Raw genomic sequence first — 24,367 nt, 5'->3', positions numbered from 1 at the left:
GAGTCTTACTTACTAGAACAGTGAATAAACTAAAAAGTATATTTTCTACCAAACACAGAGATTTAGGTACTTGAAATAGTGTTTAAAGAAACAAGTAAAATTATCAAAATGGAAAGAAAATGTAAAACTTGAATTGGAAACTAAGATATTTCTAGGTTGATTCTAGAAAACAAAGCAAAACAAAAAACCTCTTGGGAAATAACAGCAATCTGTATTCCTGTTAGGGGCTTCCTGGTGGCTCAGAGGTTAAAGCGTCTGCCTGCAATGAGGGAGACCCGGGTTTGATCCCTGGGTTGGGAAGTTCCCCTGGAGAAGGAGTATTCCTGTAACTATTTTGCCGTAGGTGAAACAAACACAACAGTAAACACATAGAAGCCTGGAAATCCAGCAAAAGTGAGTGTTAGTTACAGGGTTAAATGGTCCAAATATATTTTCTCTAGTTTGAATTTTAAGCTAAGAAAAATGCAAAAGTATAGCATTACTATTGTTTAGCACTGTATATCCAGTCAAGCACAATTTTGAAATGAAGCTTTTAAAGGCACCAAAGCAGGTTACTGCATTAATTTATATCACCCACCAGAAAAAGAAACTTGGCTTAATTAAAGCCATCACACTGAAATCTGGCTATGTAGTATAAACAAGGGTCAAAGGTAATTTATTCTAGCAAGGTCTTTTGGTATAAAGATATTTCCTCAACTTTTAAAATATATTACAATGGGGATAAAGGTCAATTTTGCAACCCTGACTCCTTAAAAAAAAAAAAAAAGACAAAAAATGTGACTTTCCCAGCCAGATAAGAAAACTAACTAGGAAGTGATTATCTTGAAAAGCATGACCAGTTAGGGCAAGTAAAACAATAGTCCTGGAAAAGATTCAATTGCTTGCCATATACAATAACTGACTCAGTTAATTAGGGTAAGCAATCGCAGGAGAAAGATTTTTATCCAAAAAAACCTTTTTTTCTAAAATTAAAATTAGGGGCTTCCCTCATAGCTCAGTCGATAAATCAACTGCCTGCAAGGCAGGAGACCTGGGTTCGATTTCTGGGTCAGGAAGATCCCCTGGAGAAGGAAATGGCAACCCACTCCAGTATTCTTGTCTGGAGAATACCATGGACAGAAGAGCCTGGCAGGCTACAGTCCATGGGGTTGCAAGAGTCAGACACAACTTAGTGACTAAACCACCACCGTATGAAAATCTTTTCTCCCTACTCACCACCTCACCTCTAAGTACTGCATTTAATATTTCTCAACATGGCTATCCATTCTACTGACATGCATCAATAGAAAAGCATTTGATCCAACAATGCATGTCTAGCAATCCTTTATTTTTATTAATGTTAATCATACAGAAAATAAAGGAATACATTCCACATGTTTAAAAATGTAAACATTACATATAAAATTAATATTCCCTTTCACCACTGTTCCCCATTCCATGGAAATTCTTTAAATCTAATCCAAACCCCATTTTATGAGTTCTCTCATATAAGAAGACTAGCAGAGAAAGAACAACTGGTTACCACTGCTGGCATTAGTCCTTCCAATCCTACTTGAGCTTAACAACGACTTTTAAAAAATATTTACTTATTTATGGTTGCACTGGATCTTAGTTGCAGTGTGCAGGCTCAGTAGTCTCAGCTCAAGGGCTCAGTCACTCCTCAGCATGTGGGATATTAGTTCCCTGACCAAGGATCAAACCCACATCCCCTGCATTGGAAGATGGACTCAACCCCTGGACCACTGAGAAAGTACCACCAATGACTTTTTAAACATGCATAATTTAGGGAATTTCCCAGCAGTCTAGTGGTTAGAACTCTGAGCTTCCATTACAAGGGCCATAGTTCAGTCCCTAGTCCAGGAAATAAAATCCTATGTTCTTTGAGAATGAGCCCCTAGCATTTTTTTTTTTAATGCAACACAGCTTTATCTAATCTTTTCAAAGCATTCAATTTAGTCTTCATAGAAACAGGAAGTCATTCCTTTTGTATTTACAGTTGATGGGATTATTTAGTTATGTAATTACAGTATCAAGTAAAACAAGTATGAACAGGTATGGAAATAAACACAACCCATAATCTACCAGAAGACAGGGCTTCCTACCCAGTCTCCACCAGCCTTCAGAGCATCCAACACATCTACCAATATATTCCACAGAGGCAGTGAGGAATGCTGGTTAATCTTAAGTGAGGTTCAATTAAAAGAGCTCCTACTGACAGAAATACATACACAATACATATTCTCTGTGCCAGACACTTGAAGTGAGTAAAGTATCTGTGTGAAAATAATTTTATTTTTCTGATTTTTTTTTTTTTCCTTCTGGCTCGCCTTTTTCCAAGACTGTTTCTGATTTGACCGGTTCAGCAGGATTTTTAAGACAATTCAAAAATAACATTTCTTCGGTACTCAGCCTTCTTTATGGTCCAATGCTCATAGCCACACACAACTACTGGAAAAAACCATAGCTTTGTCTATATGGACCTTTGTTGGCAAAGTGATGTATCTGCTTTTTAATACGCTGTCCAGCTTTCCTTCCAAGGAACAAGAGCCTTTTAATTTCATGGCTGCAGTCACCGTGAAGCCCAAGAAAATAAAATCTGTCACTGCTTCCAATTTTTCCCCTTCAGTTTGCTATAAAGTGATGGGACCAGATGCCATGACCTTAATATTTTTTAATGTTGGGTTTCAAGCCAGCTTATACACAAAAGAATTTACAATTATATCCACATGCCAAATTACTAACATTTATTTACTACATACTCCAAAGTCCTAACATAATATTCAATAACCAATATGTAACTTCTTGAAGAGCTTCTGCAGATTATGCCTCTGAAGAGCTTAGAGTCTGCATTCGAACCAGACGAATCAGAGGATGGAAATGTGCTGCTGTGAAGGAAAAAGAGAATTAGGAAAGGCAATTACAGTTGGCTCACTTTTCCCTTCTTCTGTGTCAAGCTGACAATAAGAATACTTATGTGTTTCTCTGCCATTTCAAGTTGACACTCCGAACTAATAAATTTAAGCCAAATGACTCACTGCTCCTTTTATACTTTAAGGCTTAGGTGTTTACAAATTTAACACTGCTTTATCTTTCTGGTGACTTGAACTTTGGCTGTTTTTGAAATGTATATCTGTTTACACTTCTTGCCTTAAAGTCTGTTTTGATATTATTATGAGCACATCAGTTTTCAGTAGGTTAGCATTTGCTTGGTTTCTCTTTTTTCTATCCTTTTACTTTTGGCCTTTCTCTATACATATACTTAAGGTATTTGTCTTAAAAGTAGCTTATAGATGAATTTTATTTTTCTATTATGAAAAGCTTTGCTTTTAAACTACTAAATCCATTCATGGGCTTCCCTGGTGGCTCAGAGGTAAAGAACCTGCCTGCCAAAGCAGGTGTAATCTTGCCTGGGAAATCTCATGGACAGAGGAGCTTGGCGGGCAACACTCCATGGAATCACAGAGTCAGACTTGACTTAGTGACTAAACGAGTCCATTTATATATAATATAATTGTTAAAATATTTAAGAATCATTCTACTGTCTTACCATTTCTTCACCTGTTCTATATACTTTCTTTCCTTGTCTTCTTTTGGACTGAGTGTTAAAATTATTATTCCATTTCTTCCCTTTATTAGTTTTTTATAATCTTTTATTATTCTATTACTGGTTATATTGCAGGGTCTGATAACATGAGCCCTAACTTACAAAAACCTAATGTAAATAAGTTCTTTTGCCAGTTCCTGGACAGGGAAAAGACCTATTATTGTTGTGTGTTTTCATTCTGTGTTAATTTTAAGCCTCATATAAAGCTAACTTTGTTTAAATTTACCAACATTTACTCTTTCCATTATTTTCTGTTCCTTCCAACATTTCCACACTCCTATCTGGAATCATTTCCCTTTTACCTGAAGAACTCCTTAGTATTTATTTTAGTGCAGGTACTGGTGGTGACAAATTCAGTTTGTTTGGCTCAAAATGTCTTTTTTTCCTTAATTTTTGAAGGTATAAAATTCTAGACAGGCACTTTGAAGGTATCATTCCACTGTCTTCTGGCTTCCACTGTTCCTACCAAAGCTTTATTGAATACCATTGAATTTAATGTGTAGCTTTTCTTTGGCTGCTTTAGGATGTTTTGACTTCAGCTTTTATCAGTTTTGCTATGAGATGCTCAAGTGTGGTTTTCTTCATATTTTTTCCTCTTGCAGTTCAAAGTATTTCTTGATATTGTGACTGTAAGAAACAATCTCTGACTAGTTTCTCTTGATCTCATTTTTTAAAATGTACCAAGTATCTTTAAATGATCTGTTATATAGCACAGTAACACACTATGCATTCTAAGAGAATCTAATCATTGGGTAATATCCTAATGGCTTTGTTGTTGTTGTTTAGTCACTAAGTCATTTCCGACTCTTTTGTGACCTCATGGACTGTAGCCTGCCAGGCTCTTCTGTCTATGGGATTTCCCAGGCAAGAAAACAGGAGTGGGTTGCCGTCTTCTTCTGCAGGGGATATTCCTGACCCAGGGGTTGAACCTGCATCTTCTGCATTGGCAAGTCAATTCTTTACTACTGAGCCACCATGGCTTATCTCAAGATAAATTATGTTCCAATTTGAAGGATCCTGCCTTTTCTTTTTTTTAAATAAATCTTTGGTAGGAATTTAAATTCAGTCCACTGTGTGCATAAAATCTGTTTCATTGATACCTATTGCATAAGCTATTAATTGGCCATTTAGTACTTTTAAATGAATATAACCATAAGTCTATAGATTTTATGTAAGTTTATGCTCAGATGGCAAAGAATCTGCCTGCAATGCAGGAGACCTGGGTTCGATCCGTGCACCAGGAAGGTCCCTTAGAGAAGGGAATGGCTATCCACTCTATTCTTGCCCGGAGAATTCTATGGACAGAGGAGCCTGGCAGGCTACAATCCATGGGGTCACAAAGAGTCGGACGTGACTGAGCAACTAAACCGCATGAATTTAAATTTCTACTAAAAGATATGGATTCACGGTATGTTTAATCTTTTGCTTTCTATTTAAGGCCCTTTCTATTTTTAAAAAACTACATCAAGAAAAATACTTTTCCTAATAGGAACAGAAATAAAGTAGTATATTCCTTTGACTATATTTCAAGGACCATCATACACCATCGTACATCAAGTAAGTAGAAATACAAGTAATACTACCACACAACAATGCTGTTTTTTTCCACTGTCAGATATCTGTAGTTAAAAGTACATCATATTGGGCTTCTAATATTCTCAGTGACCAGAGTCAGTCATTAATTTGTTCATCTTCCAAACATAGTAGCTACTCAGTGTTTCTTAATTGATTGCTCTATTGCCTACTAAAGTGTCCTAAGTCTGCACATACAGAAAACCGACAGTGACTCATAAGGAGAGTGTCTGGGACATGAGGTACATTTATTAGGGTCCCTTTCAAAGGTACCAAATGGTGCAATCAGAAGCATACTCAGCTTAACCTACGAATTCAAACTCAGCCTAATAACAAAATCCCTAATAATGACCTGCCATAAAATTAATCTATTATAATCTATAAAAATATAAAGGCTGGGGTACTCTTTCTGCCCCCTTCTGATGTCTATGTCAAAAGCTTTCTCTATCTCCTTTATACTTTAATAAAACTTTATTACACACAAAAAAAATATATATAAAAGCTTTTCTATCTATAACAGTCCTAGGAAACTACAAAAGTCTAAGTATCAATGGGCAAAATGAGTTTCTATTACAAGAGTACATTTTCCATATAACTGTGTCTTTCTCTTGCTAAAGTTCTAAGTAAGATGTTTCTTTACATATTTAAAACGTTAATGTATTACATACTTTCTTACCTATTAAACCCCAGCATACTAAATATAATTGGGGTTATTTATGGTGAAGGTTTATCATCATGAAGATAAACCACTGTTTTGAGGAGTGACACAAGTATGCTGTGAGGCTGGAGGTTACAGGCCTCTCTGCTTGAAGGAACACAAGCCCACAGGCTGTAACAAACCTGACAGCCAAGTCAAAGTCAATTAGATGAATAACCTTCATTTTCTGCCCTGGATGGCTGATACTGGCCAGATATAAGTAAGTGAGGGTTTTTTTTTTAATCAAAAATATCCTTTTTAAAACACAATTAGACCTGATAATAATTTGATTGTAATCATTTCAAAATGTTCAGGAAGATAAAATGTTCAGTAAGATAAAAACCTTAATAAGAATATAAAGGAGGAAATAATATAAATACAGGAAACACCTTTATAGGTGGCCCATACATACACTCAGTCACTCTTACCTTTACAAGATTCTTCTCTTTATGGAGTTAGGAACTTTTAATATCACTGCCATAGAAATCACTGAGAAAACAACTGGAGTTTAAGAACAAATTCATTTATTACTGGACAGCAGAATGACAAACAGAAGAGGCAAGCTGGCCTACCTCTAACGTATCTCTCTGCCTGAGGATATAAAAATCTGTCAGTTAGAGATATGCTCAGAACTAAGCAGCATGCTTGTCTGATGCCCTTGGGAAAGCTCAGAACCGTGGGTCACCTTCATGTGTCTCATTCAAGCACTGCTCCTACCAGGGAGGTGGAACCATCCACACCAAGGAGACTGGAGCACAGATCAGGGACAAGGGAGGTGATGGGAAATTCTGAAGCATAAAGTAATGGAGCAGACAGAGGGGAGCAAAGAGAGGAGGGAAGGGTCACTCAGCACTTAGGTACCTGGGGAGAGAGTAAAAGGAAGACAGAAGCAAAAAAGAGTAACCAAAAGATGCCAAAGAAAGGAGCCCCTCGCCGCTTAGCCCACCTGCTTCCAAGACCCAAAGCTATTAACTGAATAGATCAGCTAAACTACAGTGAAAGAATCTTTTAAGGGTTAACCAGGAACCTAGTAACCAACATGAATCTTACCTCCAAAATTCATGAGTTCTGAGACCCTCATGAATCAAAGTTGCTCAGTCGTGTCCAACTGTTTGTGATCCCATGGACTATACAGTCCATGGGATTCTCCAGGCCAGAATACTAGAGTGGGTAGCCTTTCCCTTCTCCAGGGCATCTTTCCAACCCAGGGATCAAACCCAGGTCTCCCATATTGCAGGCAGATTCTTTACCAGCTGAGCCACAAGGGAAGCCATGAATGAAAAACTGAATATAAAATGACTTTTTCAATTACACTTTAGATTATCTGGTAGAAATGTTATATGACAAATAATACTGTTAATCTTTAAGATTCTTCCCTCAAAGCAACTTTCAGTTCAGTTCAGTTGCTCAGTTCAGTTCAGTTACTCAGTTGCCCGACTCTTTGCGACCCCATGAATCGCAGCACGCCAGGCCTCCCTGTCCATCACAAACTCCCGGAGTTCCCCCAAACTCATGTGCATTGAGTCGGTGATGCCATCCAGCCATCTCATCCTCTGTCGTCCCCTTCTCCTCCTGCCCTCAATCCCTCCAGCATCAGGGTCTTTTCCAATGAGTCAACCCTTCGCATGAGGTGGCCAACATATTGGAGTTTCAGCCTCAGCACTAGTCCTTTCAATGAACACCCAGGACTGGTCTCCTTTAGAATGGACTGGTTGGATCTCCTTGCAGTCTAAGGGACTCTCAAGAGTCTTCTCCAGCACCATAGTTCAAAAGCATCAATTCTTCGGCACTCAGCTTTTTTCACAGTCCAACTCTCACATCCATACATGACCACTGGAAAAACCATAGCCTTGACTAGACGGACCTTTGTTGGCAAAGTAACGTTTCCGCTTTTGAATATGCTATCTAGGTTGGTCATAACTTTCCTTCCAAGGAGTAAGCATCTTTTAATTTCATGGCTGCAGTCACCATCTGCAGTGATTTTGGAGCCCAGAAAAATAAAGTCTGACACTGTTTCCACTGTTTCCCCATCTATTTCCCATGAAGTGATGGGACCGGATGCCATGATCTTCGTTTTCTGAATGCTGAGCTTTAAGCCAATTTTTTCAGTCTCCTCTTTCACTTTCATCAAAAGGCTCTTTAGTTCCTCTTCACTTTCTGCCATAAGGGTGGTGTTATCTGCATATCTGAGGTTATTGATATTTCTCCCGCCAATCTTGATTCCACCTTGTGCTTCTTCCAGCCCAACGTTTCTCATGATGTACTCTGCATATAAGTTAAATAAGCAGGGTGACAATATGCAGACTTGACGTACTCCTATTCCTATTTGGAACCAGTCTATTGTTCCATGTCCAGTTCTAACTGTTGCTTCCTGACCTGCATACAAATTTCTCAAGAGGCAGGTCAGGTGGTCTGGTATTCCCATCTCTTTCAGAATTTTCCACAGTTTATTGTGATCCACACAGTCAAAGGCTTTGGCATAGTCAATAAAGCAGAAATAGATGTTTTTCTGGAACTCTCTTGCCTTTTTGATGATCCAGCAGATGTTGGCAATTTGATCTCCGGTTCCTCTGCCTTTTCTAAAACCAGCTTGAACATCTGGAAGTTCACGGTTCATGTATTCCTGAAGCCTGGCTTGGATAATTTTGAGCATTACTTTACTAGCATGTGAGATGAGTGCAATTGTGCAGTAGTTTGAGCATTCTTTGGCATTGCCTTTCTTTGGGACTGGAATGAAAACTGACCTTTTGAAAAAAGTCACCTTTAAGGTATCAAAAGGTAGATTATTAAAATAAGATAAAATCAGAAGTAGTGACAAAAGGATACAAAAAAGTATTCTGACAAATATTTTCAGTGGCTTTATTGAGATATAATTTATATACCATAAAATTCACTCATTTTAAATATAAACAAGCCAATGATTTTAATGAATTTATAGTTGTGCAACCATTATCACAATCCTTACATGTTTCTATGAGTCATCAGTAGACAATAAAACAATCTTCTCCCACAATGCAATTGTACACAGACTATGAAACTCATATTTAAACACCAGTACTATCTAAAGGCTGTGCCCAAGAAGCAGGCCTCAAGCAGGGGCCCTGCCAGGCCTCTCTTCCCTTTTCTCTAGTGCCCCTGAGGGGTGGGCCTTTCTAATGGCTTTTTAGGAAAGTATGAAAGCAATGCTAGTGAAATTCCATTCATTCACACTGTAGGTATAAAAATATTTCATATCATTGAGTGTCCCAGCAAAGTCCCCACAGACAGCAAGGGACCAAAATCACACTTTTAAAATCATATACATAATACATTGTGCCATTTTAAGGATCTCGATATCCTCACCACTTTAAAAGTGGAGAAGCAGATGGTGCTACTATTTTAATGAATGGGAGAGACTTGAGTGAATTGTGTCTGTTGCTATTCAATACTAGGAGTAGTAATTCTCCTAACTACTAAATGAAGAGCCCCTATTGCTAAATAAATCAGGATTCCTGACAATTCTCTCTTCAAACTAGTTCTGAATACACAGTGGATATATTTGCATTTTATAGTCAGATATTTCATACCCTAACAAGCTTATCCTCGTGGAGCTAGTGGTAAAGAACCCACCTGCCAATGCAGGAGACCTAAGAGACACAGGTTTGATCCCTAGGTCGGGAAGATACCTTGAAGGAGGAAATGGCAACCCACTCCAGTATTCTTGTCTGGAGAATACCATGAACAGAGGAGCCTGGCGGGTTCCAGTCCATGGGGTCACAAAGAGTCAGACACGACTAAAGCAAATTAGCACCCATGCATGCACAGTCTTCAGGACACATACCCACAGGGGATACATTCCAGGATTCTCAGCAGATGCCTGAAACTGCAGATAGAACCAAACCTTATATACACATTCTTTCTTGAACACTGGGGTCATTACTAAGTAAAATAAGTGTTACTTGAATACAGCACTATGATACCAACAGCCAATCTGATAACTGAACCAATTATGTGACTAAATGGGCTGGAAACATACTGTGTGGATACGCTGGACAAAAGGATGACTCATATCCCAGGCCAGAGGGCACAGAGATATCACACCACTCAGAACACCATGCAATTTACAACTCGTGAATTGTTTATTTCTGGAATTTCCCATTTAATATTTTTGGACCATGGCTGACCACAGGTAACTGAAACTTCAGAAAGGGAAACTACAGGCTCGGGTGTGGCAGGGGGAGGACTACTGTATATTTTAAAGAGCTTTTGTAATACATTTAAAACCTCCAGCCTCAGCCATCTTGGGGGTTTCCCAGGTGTCGCTTGTGTAGGATACATAAGAGAGGCCGGTTCGATTTCTGGGTTTGGAAAACCCCTTGGAGAAGGGCATAGAAACCCACTCCAGTATTCTTGCCTGGAGAATCCCATGGACAGAGGGGTCTGGCAGGCTACACTCCATAGAGTCACACAGAGTCGGACATGACTGAAGCGACTTAGCATGTACGCCATCTTTTCAAGGTTATCTGTGTGATGATATACTATCTCCTGGATGGAGGGCATTCCTACAGAGGTGATGTCTGAGTTGAAGTCAGAACTATTTCAGTAGGGTAATTTGGACAGGGTCAGGGTGGGGAAAGTGAGAGGAGAGCAGTTGTTGGCAGAGTAAGCCGTGTGCAAAAAGATCCCTGTAACTGAGAAAACATATTTCAGGCCTCAGCTGAGACATCACTTCCTCAGGGATGCCTTCCATCCAGGAACCCCATCCCCACCAGTCACGCCCCTCTGCTACGTGCTTCACAATATCCCACATTTGTCTTCTTCAGAAGCTTAAGTTTAATGATAAAACTCTGATCAGGCAATTAATGTCTAGCTCTTGGATTTGACTCTATGCTCCTGGAAGCTTTGCATTTTGTTCACCCTGTAGCCCCCAGCATACAACAGGCACTCTGTAAATATCTGTTAAATATTAATATTCTGTACTGAATATTTTTGAAAAGCCACTGGACAGGGGGATACAGCAGTGAGCACAACAAACACAGCCCCTGTTTTGGAGCTTATCCTCTAGAGAGGGAAGAAGAAGACAAACAGAAAAGAAGAAAACAAAAAATTCATGTGTCGTTACAACTGTGGTAAGAGCTGACTATCATTCTGACTTTCTCCTGGACACTACAAGGAATAGAAGACAATGATTTTTCATGGAGCTTTACCTTTCCTTCATCTATTTAGCACATTACATGTTCCTTCGACTTTCTGTTCCTCATCCTAATAAAGCCCAACCGATCAAAGCAGAGTCAGACACTTTCAGGCTGTCAAAGATAGACTCATTAGACCCTGGCTGAAAGTCTACCTGCCTGCAAATGTCTGGGGGAAGAGACCTTCCAAACTGAAGAAAGGCCAACTATCCCAAATAGTTTGCTTTCTAGGCACCAGGGTTAATAGAACCATTTGAGGGGCAGAGCTTGCTATAAAAGGAAGGGCAATTATCAGCAAAGGATTCCACAACCAAATAATACTTCTAAACTCTTTTCTACCACACATTTTTCTAAATGGGCACACAACTTATAAAATATAACCTTCATTAATGCTACTAATATTTCACTTCTAAAAACACTGCTTTTATAATCCCCACCATGTCGTCTTTTAGTGACATGTTAGTATCATTAGTTTCAGTAAAAATTAGTGTTACTGGAAAAAACAGTCTAAGTTTAACATTTATGCAAAATTATACATTCAGAACTTAAGTGTTCTCTAGTGATATGTTTTACCTTTAAAACTAAGGAAAAAATAATAATAATAGCCAGCATCTACTGAATGCCTACTATTATCAGAAGCCATGCTAAGCACTTAATGAGAGTTTATTAAACTTACCATAACCCTATCTAGGTGGTATCATCACCCAGCAACCGAGGCTTGGATGAATAACCTGATCCAAGGCAATCATGTGACCTCAAGGTCAGTCCAGTGCTGGGGCCAGTGCCTACCCAGTGCTATTTGGGGAATGGCCTATTCCACTATAAGAGAAAAGGGCAGATGCAAAGGTGAGAATTCTCCTGGACATGCTTTTGTAGTGAGCATTCCAGAGGATGTTAGGTTCCTATTATGGATTGAATTAGGTCCCCTTAAAATTCATTATGTTGGAGTCCTAACCCCCAGAGCCTCAGAATGTGAGCCTGTTTTAAAGAATGGGATCTTTAAAGCTGTAATTAAGTTAAATGAGGTCATTAGGGTGCACTCTAATCCCTAATGACCGGTGTCCTTATAAGAAGAAATCTGGAGACACACACAAGAGTGAAAATAATGTGAAGACACAAGGAGAAGATAGCCATCTACAAGCCAACAAAAGAGGCCTCAGAAGAAACCAACCCTGATGACTAGATCTTAGACTTTAAGCCTCCAGAACGACAAGAAAATAAATTTGTTTAAGCCCCCAAGTTTGAGGAACTTTGCTGCGGCAGCCTAGCAAACTAATGCCGTTCCAAAGTCACGACTGCCTGATGACAGTCACAGCTCACCCACGCCGCTTTTAGACTGTCAATGACAACTGTTCAAGTAAACTTCGTTCCCATCTCACTAGGCAAGAACAGAAATTCATGCATTAATATGTAGAGAATAAGTAGGAGGGAAAGAGGAGTGAGAAAGAGTTTAAGTACAGACATTTTCTTCCCCTCATCTTCTACCCCCAGAAGGTAAGATGCTCCCATGGGAAAGTGCACTTGGAGTGATTATTTCAGTTCTAACACATATCAGGACCACACTCCCAGCGGGCAAGTTGATAGTGTGGTCAAAGCAAGAGCTTAGGTGGAACACAGGGTGGGAAGGAAATGAGGCATGCCCAGGACAGAGGATGAAGAAAGAGAAGGCGGGAAGAGCAAGCTGGATGCTCAGAGCATGGGAGCCGGGGTGGAGTGGTACCCAGGGTGGGGCTGCAGTTCTCCGGGTGAGGGAAAGAGCAGCAGGGGGCCCAGAAAAGAGATTTTCCTTTGTTTTTTTCCCCTGTATCCTTTCTTAACAGCCAAACCTTAGAAGTGATGCGGCAAGAGGGGACAGGGCGGGGGCGGGGGGGAAGTACAGAGATTAGGAGCATGAAAAACTTTCCCAGCCCCATTTACTTCTTTTTATTATTTTATTATTTTCTCTAGTTCACTCTATTCCCTCACTTTTCCCTCTTCCAAAATATCCTACATGACAGGTATCTACACTGCCTACCAACTTCTTTTTGGTCCAAAGAAAGGTCCTAAAAGGAGGGAAGGTGTATGTAAACAGGGGCTGACCACAAAAGACCATAAGAAATGCCCCCACCTGCCTAAAGACCATACTTTCACTGCATCAAACTCACCAACCAGTAGTATATTTGTACACTGCTTTAGGAAATGACTTGGGGTTTGTTTGCCAAGTTCAAACCCTCCTGCTTTGACCGACTGTCCTGCTTAGTGTAGTGGGCATGTTTGAACTTTGTGACCAGGGGAGGCCCCTGACTCAGACTGAGCCAAAAAGGGTCTCTTTCCTAGGGTCTTAACTAGAGAGCCCGTCAATCTCCAGAAGTTATAGGGAACATCAGATGCTGGTTGGCTTGAGGGCTAAGGTCGGTCTGAGTACCACATAAGGACAGAAATTTCATCCCACATACACAAACACAGAGAAACCCAAAAAAAGACAAGAATGTATAAGAGATGTACAGACACAAGTGATGGTCAGAGACTGTCTGCCAAAAAATGTAATCTCAGATCCTGAACAAATCAACTTTTTGGTTTTGTTCCCTTGAATTCTAATAAAAACTTGTTTGCATAAACTGATAGGTTTGTATTTGCAACCAAAAGAATTGATAAAATAGTGATAATTTACTAAGCACCTTTAAGTATACTACCTCATGTGAGACCCACAATACCCTCAGGAAAAAAAAAGTGAGCAGTTATTTTCATTCTTGTTTTATAGTTTACAAGGAAGTAGAGGCTCTGGGGCATTGGGGGCCCCAATGAACTAGCCTCCTGGGATGCAAACCCCTGCGAAGCCCCTTCCCATGTTGGTTCTGGATTTGGCTGTGTGACCTCCTCTGACCAATGGGATATTAGCAAGTCAGTGATGCAAGTAGAGGCTTGATAAGCCCTTCTACACTGGAACTTGTCACCTCAGCACCCTGAAAGGATGTCCAGGTATCCAGGAGACAGAGAGGGCCCAAAAAGAGGCCTCGTGAGATGAGCTACATGGAAGAAATGCCACATGAAGGAAAACTAAGATGCCCCAGGCAAACCCCTAGCTGAGTGCTGCCACTCAGATGACCCTGGCCAACAGGCAAAAAGGGCAGAAGAGCCATGTGTCAACCCACAGAACTTGAGATACTCTAAACTGTTACTTAAGGCTTTAAAACTTTTGTGGCAGTTTATTACACAGCAACAGATGAAACAGATGTTATATAATTTCTCTCATATCTCAAAGCTCTAATAAATAAAGCTTGAATTTAGGTCTCTTGACTCATGTCAGTGATTTATTCATTGTTTCAAGATGTAACTGAAATTGGAGAAAAATAACTCAAAAGTTTCATATGCTTCACTTAAACAATAGAAAATGAATTTTAGCTCAGAACATTCAACTGTGAAATTATCCTGTCAGCATATAAATGAATTAAAAATATAAGTATGTAAATGTGGACAGGTAGGAGAGTGTGACTAAAATACTTATTAGCATGTTACACAATGTCTAAATGCTTTTCTCCTTTGTACTGAAAGAATTCAAAACTACCAAAGACAGAATGTACAAGAACACTCACAGTGGTCTCATTTCTAATGGCCAAAAAAAGCCCCAAAAATAAAAATTACCCAATGATGGGGAAAAGGACAAATTATGATATCGTAATACAATAGTGAAGATAGGAACTAAAGTTTCATATATCAAAGTGGACAAATCTCAAAAGTATCCAGTTGTGTGGGTAGGGGCAACAAGTGAAGGAACACAAGTGGCTTAACATCATTTATACCAAATTTCCAAAATATAAAACTTAGCAATATATTATTTAGGGGTATATATGTAACAAAAGCAATAATGAAAATCAATGGGCTAATAAGTACAATATTCAAAATCACAGGTTCTCTTGAAGGGAACAAGACTCTTGGAGAAAGGCAGCAAGAGTTCCAAAGACATTGGTTTCATTTCTTAATCAACGTGGTAGATAAATGTGTTTAATTTACAACAAGTATACTGTGTATCGGTGACAAATAGCTCTTTGTGTCAATAAAATATTTAACAATTTTTTTAAATAAACAAAAAAAATTAGCAAAAAGAAATTAAGACTCTCTATGGCAATTTTTGCTTTATATTCAGAAATCAACCTGGCTTCCAAATGTGCAATAATTTTACCTTAAAAGAATTTTTTAAAACATACAAGGGTGGCTACACTCCTGATTGCATAGCAGTAATAGCAAAGCTTCCTATAGCTCTTAACTCACATTAAAATCAATAACAGTGAAAAAATATATATTTAAATTTTGTGCTTAAAATATTTCAGTTAGTCCTTTTCATGACTTTTGGAAGCCTATGTTACACCTATCTTTTAACAAAATTCCCTCTGAACTCAGGGCACAGGTGCCTGTCCTGCCAAGGGAGGGTCTAGTGAATGAACCAGACCTTCCGTCAATTTGCTTTTCCTGGACAGGACTCCCAGGAGCACCGCACTGTGTACTAACAGACTCTTTCTCTTCCCTGGCCAGAGTTGACTATATGAGGAATAGACAGCTGACCAAAGCCCATCAGTCCTAGTCTGCCACCTGCCTACCTCTCCAGCCTTATTTCCACTATTCTCTCCCTCAAAACCACTGAAGTTGGTGTATCTGTCAGAGCACCTATCACAATTAACAAATAATTATACATTTATTTCAGTGATTAATCACTAATGTCTAGCCTTCCCTCTTAAACCGAAAGCTCCATGAGAGTGGGAACAGGTCAGTTTTTGCTCACTATTGTATTCCACCAACTAACGCAATTCCTGAGAGTAGGCATTTAATAAGTTGTTGGGTTTAAGAGGAAGAAAGGATTTTAATATTATGCCTCCTTTCTCTAAAGCTTTATAGGCATCCCTTGGAGATCAGTTCCAGACTACTGCAATGAAGCAAATACATCAATAAAACAAGTCACACAAATTTTTTTGGTTTCCCAGTGGCTATAAAAGTTGTTTACACCAAACTGTAGTCTACTAAGTGTGCAATGAATTATGTCTAAAAATGTACATACTTTAATTAAAAGTACTTCTTCAATGAACATATTGACTACAGTGGAGAAAAGACAGGTTCTTCAGCAAGTGGTGTTGGAAAAGCTGGACAGCTCATGTAAATCAATGAAGTTAAAACACACCCTCACACTCTACACAAAAATAAACTCAAAATGGTTTAAGTATAAGATGACACCATAAAACTCCTAGAAGAGAACAGAGACAAAACATTCTCTGACATAAATCATACCACTGTTTTCTAAGGTCAGTCTCCCCAGGCTATAGACATAAAACCAAAAATAAACAAATGGAACTTAATCCAAACTTATAAGCTTTTATACAACAAAGAAAGCCATAAACAAAATGAAAAGACAATCTACAGAATAGGAGAAAATATTTGCAAACCATGTCACTGACAAGGGCTTAATTTCCAAAATACCACAAACAGCTCATACAACTCAGTAACAAAAAAACAACTCAATCAAAAATGGGCAAAAAATTACCTTAAGTTAACATTTCTCCAAAGACGACATACAGATGGCCAATCGGCAGTTGAAAGAGATGCTCAGCAATGCTAATTATTAGAGAAATGCAAATCAAAACAATGAGGGACCACCTCACACCAGTCAGAATGGCCATTATTAAAAAGTCCACAAATAACAAATGTTGGAGAGGGTGTGGAGAAAAGGAAACCTTCCAACACTGTTGGTGGGAATGTAAATTGGTGCAGCCACAAAGAAAACAGTATGGAGGTTTCTTTAAAAACTAAAAATACAGTTGCCACATGATCCAGTAATCGCACCCCAGGGGACATATCCAGAGAAAACTATAATTTGAAAAGATACATAGCAATGTACCAAAGTTCATAGCAGCACTATTCATATAACAGCCAAGACATGGAAGCAATTAAATGTCCATCAACAGATGAATGGATAAAGAAGATGTGGTATATAGGCAATAGAAAACTATTCAGCCTTACTAAAGAATGAAATAATGCCATTTGCAGCAACATGGATAGACCGAGAGATTATCATAAAGTAAATAAGCCAGAAAGAGAAAGACAAACACCATATGATATCACTTACCCATGGAATCTAAAATATAACACAAATGAACTTATTTACAAAATAGAGAAAGACTCATAGACTTAAAAAACAAACTTACGATTACCAGAGGGAAGAAGGATAGGGGAGGGATGAACTAGGAGTTTGGGATTAGCAGGTACAAACTTCTATATATAAATATAAAATAGATAAACAACAAGATCCTACTGTATTACACAGGGAGCTATATTCAGTATCTTATATTAACCTATAATATAAAAGAACATGGAAGTGTGTGTGTGTGTGTGTATATATATGCATAACAATCACTTTGCCGTATACCAGAAACTAACACTGTATATCAACTATCCTTCAATTAGAAAATACTTTCTTACTAAAAAATGTTAACCATCATCTGAGCCTTCAGTGAATCATAACAGTAACAAAGATCACTGATCACAGATCACCATAACAAATATAAAGTTTGAAGTACTGTAAGAATTACCTAAATGTAACACAGAGACATGAAATGATCAAATGCTGCTGGAAAAATGGCGCCAATGTATTTGTTGGACTCAGAATTGCCATAAACCTTCAATCTGTAAAAAAACACAACATCTGCAAAGGACAATAAAATGAGGGATGCCTGTTTTTTTTGTTTCCCTTATATGGATGAAGAGGAAAAGTTAAAATTTTACATAACCTCCTTTTCCTTCTGCCTCTATAACTCAGCTTGCCCCTTGCAAAGTCTAGATCACGTAGGTCACGTAGTTTCAAAAAGTGGGGACTTGCAATACTAGGAACTGGAGTTTATCTCACTCACCCTTGTCCTGCTCTTTGCAATCTCCCAGCCTCTGCAAACCTGCTTAATCATGCCTGTCCAGGTCAGGCATCCCCCTCCCCATCTTGACCACTGTTCCTGTGCTCACGAAACTCCTTAGTTTAAACCAGCCTATTAACAGCTAGTGTTGCCCACTACAGTCTGTCTATAAAAGCTCTGTAATCCTTTTGTTCGGGGCTCAGAGCTTGGAGTGTTAACTCCTCTGGGCCCGCTGGCATAATAAACTTGAGTTCTTCAACTCTCCAAGTGTGGTGCTTGGCTTCTCGAGTACTGGCTTCTGCAACACGGAAATATACCCACTTTGGGTAGATCCAAAATTAAGGTAAAGGAATCCAGGCCATTACAGAATCTACATTTATCCTCAAAGAAGACAACGTCACAGAATGCCACATTAAATTTGACAAGCTTAAAGAGTTTACAGAAACATACCTGAATGAAGCTGAATTTTTCCAATAACACCTTCTACCAACCCCAAACAAATGGGATTCCACGCAAGAAGCAGATCGGTAGCTAAAATAAAATAAGAAGCAGTCATGAGAAAGTATTCATTGGAAAACATTAAAACAATATCTTTATAGAGAACAAACTAGTGGTTACCAGTGGGGAGAGAAGGGACAAGATAAAGGTGAGGGAAGGGGAGGCACAAACTACGGGGTGTAAGAGGGCTCAAGGATGGATCATATAATACAGCACACGGGACAGAACCAATCTTTCCTGATAACTGTAAATGGAAAGTAACCTTTAACACTGTACAAAAATAAAAAATTTTTTAAATAAATGTCACAGAGAAGTCACAAAATGATTTAAAATACAAAGTGTCTTTAGCAATGTATTAAAAAATGATCAGCAACCCAAAAGAGCAGGTATCAACACCCAGAACTGAATACATTACTAAAAGCCATTGTAGAGAGGCATTAAATCCGAGGCCTGAGTAAGTTCTCTAACATAAGGACAGTTATGGGAAGATAACTGACATTCTAAAACTCTACTTGGATGGGAGGCAGTACTTTGGCGCCCTGCAGTGGAGGAAGGAGGCTGGTACAATATAAGAGGGCAAAGAGAGGAGTTATCCAAGGTCCTACTGCCAGAGCCAGTCTCAGATCCAGAGACAAGAACTGAGAACCACCCCCCCAGAGATGTCCACTTACTGAATCACACTCCGGAAAATATCCTTTCCCAAAGAAGCTAACACCAAACAAAGAAATTCGGAAAGCCAGTTCTCTTTCATGTGACTTCTATGGCAACAACAACAGGAATCACTTCTATCTATACTGAGTGCCTACTATGTGCCAGGCATCCCAGTCAGGGTTTCTCATCTGAACCACAGAACAAGACAATGACTTGGATGACTGTATTCTCAATTCTCCCAAGGATGGTAGATCATTTGTACCATTCTAGACACACAGAAGAGAAGCTAATTCATTACACACAACAGATGCCTGAGGACGTTAGGGCTGAATTCTGTTGTGGAACGCAGGCTACAAAAGGCTGTTATACCCATGCAGATAAAGGTAATATTAGTGGTGGTTCAATAGCAGGAAAAGATTAGCAAGAATGAAAACATTATTTCTCTTAGCAGAAATTTTAAATTACATTTTAATTACTACCATTTAAATTTTATTTTAATGAAATGTATAATCAATCTGTAACTCATGTGGGTAATTACAAAAGACTTAATAGTCTCCAAATTCATTTGAGTTTTGACTACTGTATCTTGAACATCTTTGTTATTAATGATATATTCAGTGGGAGGCAAAAAAAAAGTTGACTTCTGTTTTTATTGCAAGAATTAAAGTAAAATAGAGAATTAATTTTTTAAAGGCTATTATACATACTATCATTTCTAATCCTGATGACTCTCTAGCAGTTAGGTACTGCTGCTGCTAAGTCGCTTCAGTTGTGTCCGACTCCGTGCGACCCCAAAGACGGCGGCCCACCAGGCTCCCCGTCCCTGGGATTCTCCAGGCAAGAACACTGGAGTAGGTTGCCATTTCCTTCTCCAACGCATGAAAGTGAAAAGTGAAAGTGAAGTCGCTCAGTCGTGTCTGACTCTTCCCAACCCCATGGACTGCAGCCTGGGCTCCTCCATCCATGGGACTTTCCAGGCAAGAGTACTGGAGTGGGTTGCCATTGCCTTCTCTGAGTTAGGTACCAGGTTCCAAATCACAGATGAGGAAATGCAGCCTTAGAAAAGTAAAGTGGCCATATCACACAATGGGCCAAGGCCAGAGCTGCAATTCAAAGCCATGTCTACACCACATGGCCTGTGCTCTTAACCGTCCAAACACAGAATCTATACACACATGGAACTAATCAATAAGACAATATTTACATTTTAAGTAACATGCATTCTTATAAAAGTAATACACTGTAAGATTGGAAAAAACACTTTATCACTTCCATCCTGTCATCCAGAGAGAATATTATTTTGCTACATTTCACATCATATATTTGTGTGCATATCCAACTGCAATATTGCAATATCACTATATGCTAACTTCTTATAATATTTCATGAGTATTTTCTCACATCTTTAAAATATTCTTCAAAATTATAACTTCACAGCTGTCTAATTTTCCACTTAAGGAAGCACTGTCTCACTCTTGGGCATTTAAGTCATTTCCAGTTTTTCCCTATTATAAAAAATGCTGTGATAAATGATGAATATTATGCAAGTATTTTATTTGCTAATTAGTAGCTTTAGGACAAACTCTTAGGGATGAAATCAGTAGGTGAAAACTTAAAAACAAAGCTTTCAATACTATCAACAAAGGTTATACACCAAGTTAGATTTCTGCTAGAAGCATATAAAAATGCTTCTTACGCTTGCTATCATTTAGAATTTCTTTGCAAATTTTGCTATTTTGATGGCATCCATTGCCTAAATGATGTTTACTTTCTTTTCATTGCTTGTAAGATTAAACATTTAATTATAAAACTGGCTGCTTATGGTTCTTCTTCTATGATTTCCTTATTCAGATCTCCTAAGAATTTTTTATGTTCCTTATGGATTTATGAGTTTTTATACTAAGGACATCAACTCTGACATGTTTGTAAATACTTTCAGTTTTAAATTTTTATACAAATCACTTTCATTATCCATCATTATTTCCCTTATTATCTTATCAAGTTGTTCCTTAGGGGTAGTAGTGTTAGTCGCTCAGTCGGGTCTGACTCTTTGCAACCCCATGGACTGTGGCCTGCCGGGCTCCTCTGTCCATGGGATTCTCCAGGCAAGAATACAGGAGTGGGCTGCCATTTCCTTCTCCAGAGGATCTTCCCCACCCAGGGATCGAACCCAAGTCTTCTGCATTGCAGGCAGATTCTTTACCATCTGAGCTACAGGGAAGATCACTAAGTTGTTCCTTATCTGTTATCAATCATTTATTAATTTTACCCCTTTGTTAATTTATAAAAATCTAACCCTAACCCTGGAATTCATGTTGGTATATAAACTAGAAGTATCCTGATTTCTTTTCAAATAACCAGAATCCCCATCAGGCAGGCCACATCTCAACCTCTGCCAACACTGATGCCCCTGCTAAGGAAAGAGCTCCAGCTATTCATAATCTCACCCTGACCCCAAATGAACAAGCACAGTTGCAGGTTTCTATCCCTTGGGTATCAAATGAGCTTGAGGAATATGGAGGATGAAAAGTCAGTGCTAAAGCAGTCATGAACAGCTGCACAGAGGAAGTGGAACTTCAAGCATAAGGAAATCAGAAAGAAGAATGATGTGGCAGAAAGAAAGTACAAGGTTTGTTTTGGAATCCATTCCTTCACTGGGGAAATACTTATCAAGTACATTTCAGGAACCAGGTACTGAGAAGATAAGAAAATAAAGGAGCAAACAATATAGATCAGAAGACCAAGGAGTACGGTGAGTATGGTGGAGATCTTCATTGGGAAGACTAGAAAAAGTACACTGAGGCCAATAAGGAGAGACTTGAATAAAAGACTCATTAAGGAACCTTACTTCCTGGAGGCCTTGGCAGGCAAATAATAACAAAAGTAAAACAAGACTGCAGCCAGGGATTAGCTGACAGCACTGAAAGGAGGTGGAAAGGAGCTAGATGGTTTTTATTACAAGAGTGTTGGCTTGAAAGGATATGGTAGTTGGGGAGCAGGGTGGGCAGTAGGTGAAGAAAGCACAGAAGGAGATTAACATGAAACACCTTAAAGGAAGCTACACAAAGGACAGGAAGAGGGTAAACTTACAAATGACAGTGAAACAGCTATCCTCTCCAGAGAGGGATAAGTTGAGGACAGAGATGAGTAAGAAGGAGCAAGGTACAAAAAGCAGGGTATATAGGAGCTGGGAGAAAAGGCGGGTGAAAACCTCTTAACTCAAATAATACCCTTTTGCACCTATGGTATTTTGAACTGTTTGACTATATCAGCCATTGAAGAAAATTTAAATTTCACTTTAAAAAAAAAAACAAAAACAGAAAAAGCTATATTTTGTGGTCTAATTGACTAAAAATAATAGTCACTGATAATCTTTGAGATTCAAAGAGAGAACCAGGTAAGTTCATTAAGACTGAGTTCATGATGGGATGGTCAAGGGGAAATGTTTAGGTATAAGAACCAGAGGAGATATTAAAGGAGGAAAAGAAAACAGAAGAAAAGGAAATCAAAAGTACAGGTATAAAAGTGAACCCGGGGAGTGGGAGAAGATATTACTTTTTACTAAGTCTGGAAGAAAAGATGAAAAGGCTAAATACAGAAATGGAGCTGAGAAGCAGATGCATGTATCGAATGGCCTTGACTCAGTACAAATAGGAGTCCAAGTCATCTTTTCTATGCAGGGGGAAGGACAGAGGCAGAACAAGAGTAGCAGCAGATGCTAGGCGTGGTGAGGAGAATCCAGAAAGTCCGTTTGTAAATGTTCTGTGTGCACTTGAAAAGCATGTATATTTGCTTAGTGTTTTCAAGAAAAAGGGCATCAATTCAATCCATTAGCGAGTCATTTTATCAGTTTTGTACAATGAGATCAGCACTAATGAAACAGAAAACAGAAAAACTGCACCACATAAGGAAAAACATTTCACAAAACTTTTGTTTCCGCTACATACATACATATGTGTCTGTTCAGGTCAGGATTTTTAAAGTATTTCTTACTTCAAACACAGAATACACTGTTAAACTCTGGGGTAAGGGCTCTTTATCAACTTTGTTATTTTCTTCAACTGCTCTATGTACTTGCTAATTATTTGACTGCTTAGCCTAATATTGACAGTTTGAGAGGGTTTTTTGTTTTGCTTTGTTTTTTAAATCTCATGCTTTATGTATTCCCCCCTCCCATTTTTCCTTTGTAATTTTTGCATTATATTTTTTGAAACTATGTTGTCAGGCACACACAGATTGAGAATTATCATATCTTCCTGGTGAACTGCTCTGCTCATCAGGATGTAATAACTGCCTTTATTTCAAATACTGCTCTTTTGCCCTAAAGTCTAGTTTGTCTAAGATTAATATTGTAAAAGAAATATATCAGGCATTAAAAAAAATAAGTACATACAACACAGAACACTGTTAATCTAATCATATTACTTCTCCTACATCCCAAGCCTGAGAAACAAAGTCCAAATTCCTTGGAAAAGCTTGCAAGGCTGTGCATGGGTTGCTCCTGTCTACTCTCTTCCTGCCTCCCCACCCCCAGCATCCTTCATCTTCCAGAAGTGTCCGAGGGCTGGGCCTGGAATGCTGCTCCCCACCCACTTCAGCCTGCTTTTCATTCCTGACTCAGAACAAGGGTCACTGGTGTTCCCTGACACATTCCCCTCTCCACCCACCCAGCAGAGCTGATCAGGCTCTCTTTTGTGAGCCCCCTGGACCCTGCTCATATACCCTTTGTGACTTATCATTTTGGTTTAATGCACCTAATTATTGATTTGCCTGTCTCTCTGACTGAACAGGAAGCCCATCGAGAACAGAAAATTCATTGAGACCTGGTCTCATTCAGCTTTATGTCTCAGGTGCGTGATACATACACCGCAGGCTCCAAAATGCTGAATGGACAACTGACTGAACATATGACTCAGAATGAAGAAATAGGTTGGAGTCAGATAATTTGCATTGAATCACATTAGAAGCGTTCAGTATCTGAAGTGGGAAAGTGAAAGTTATCTGCAGTATTTCAAACAAACATAATCATGGCTGGCAGGGGTTAAAGTGTCTGATACTTACTACCCATATTGTGAAAACCGAAACCCCATTTCTCACTCTCGGTCCAGTGCTCTATCATACCTCTAACACCATAAGCTTCCCTACCAGGTGTAATTACTCAGATATGATGCTCTCATTTTAAAAGTATATGGAGTCTTCCAGCTCACCACCATCATTCCAGCTGCACAAGCCAGAACCTGGGAGACATTCAAAATGCTTTCCTTCCTCACCAAGTCCTGTTGACTCCACCTCCTCATATCTAATG

General features: G+C 38.9%; 1 protein-coding gene across 3 annotated transcripts in view; it reads right to left on the bottom strand.

The window, feature by feature from the left end:
- INPP5F (inositol polyphosphate-5-phosphatase F) overlaps positions 1-24,367 on the bottom strand; it is a 94,147-nt gene that overhangs the window by 51,084 nt on the left and 18,696 nt on the right. For 2 of the 3 annotated variants that reach the window (XM_061403653.1, XM_061403651.1), the window contains exon 2: positions 18,364-18,444. In XM_061403653.1, the coding sequence (XP_061259637.1) occupies positions 18,364-18,444 (81 nt within the window). Of the gene's footprint in view, positions 1-18,363; positions 18,445-18,826; positions 18,852-24,367 lie in introns of those variants that run through there. The other variant, XM_061403652.1, reaches the window with a different exon arrangement.

This window comes from Bos javanicus, chromosome 26 (assembly GCF_032452875.1).
Source record: "Bos javanicus breed banteng chromosome 26, ARS-OSU_banteng_1.0, whole genome shotgun sequence".
NCBI lineage: Eukaryota > Metazoa > Chordata > Mammalia > Artiodactyla > Bovidae > Bos > Bos javanicus.
This window is presented reverse-complemented; position numbering and strand designations above follow the sequence as displayed.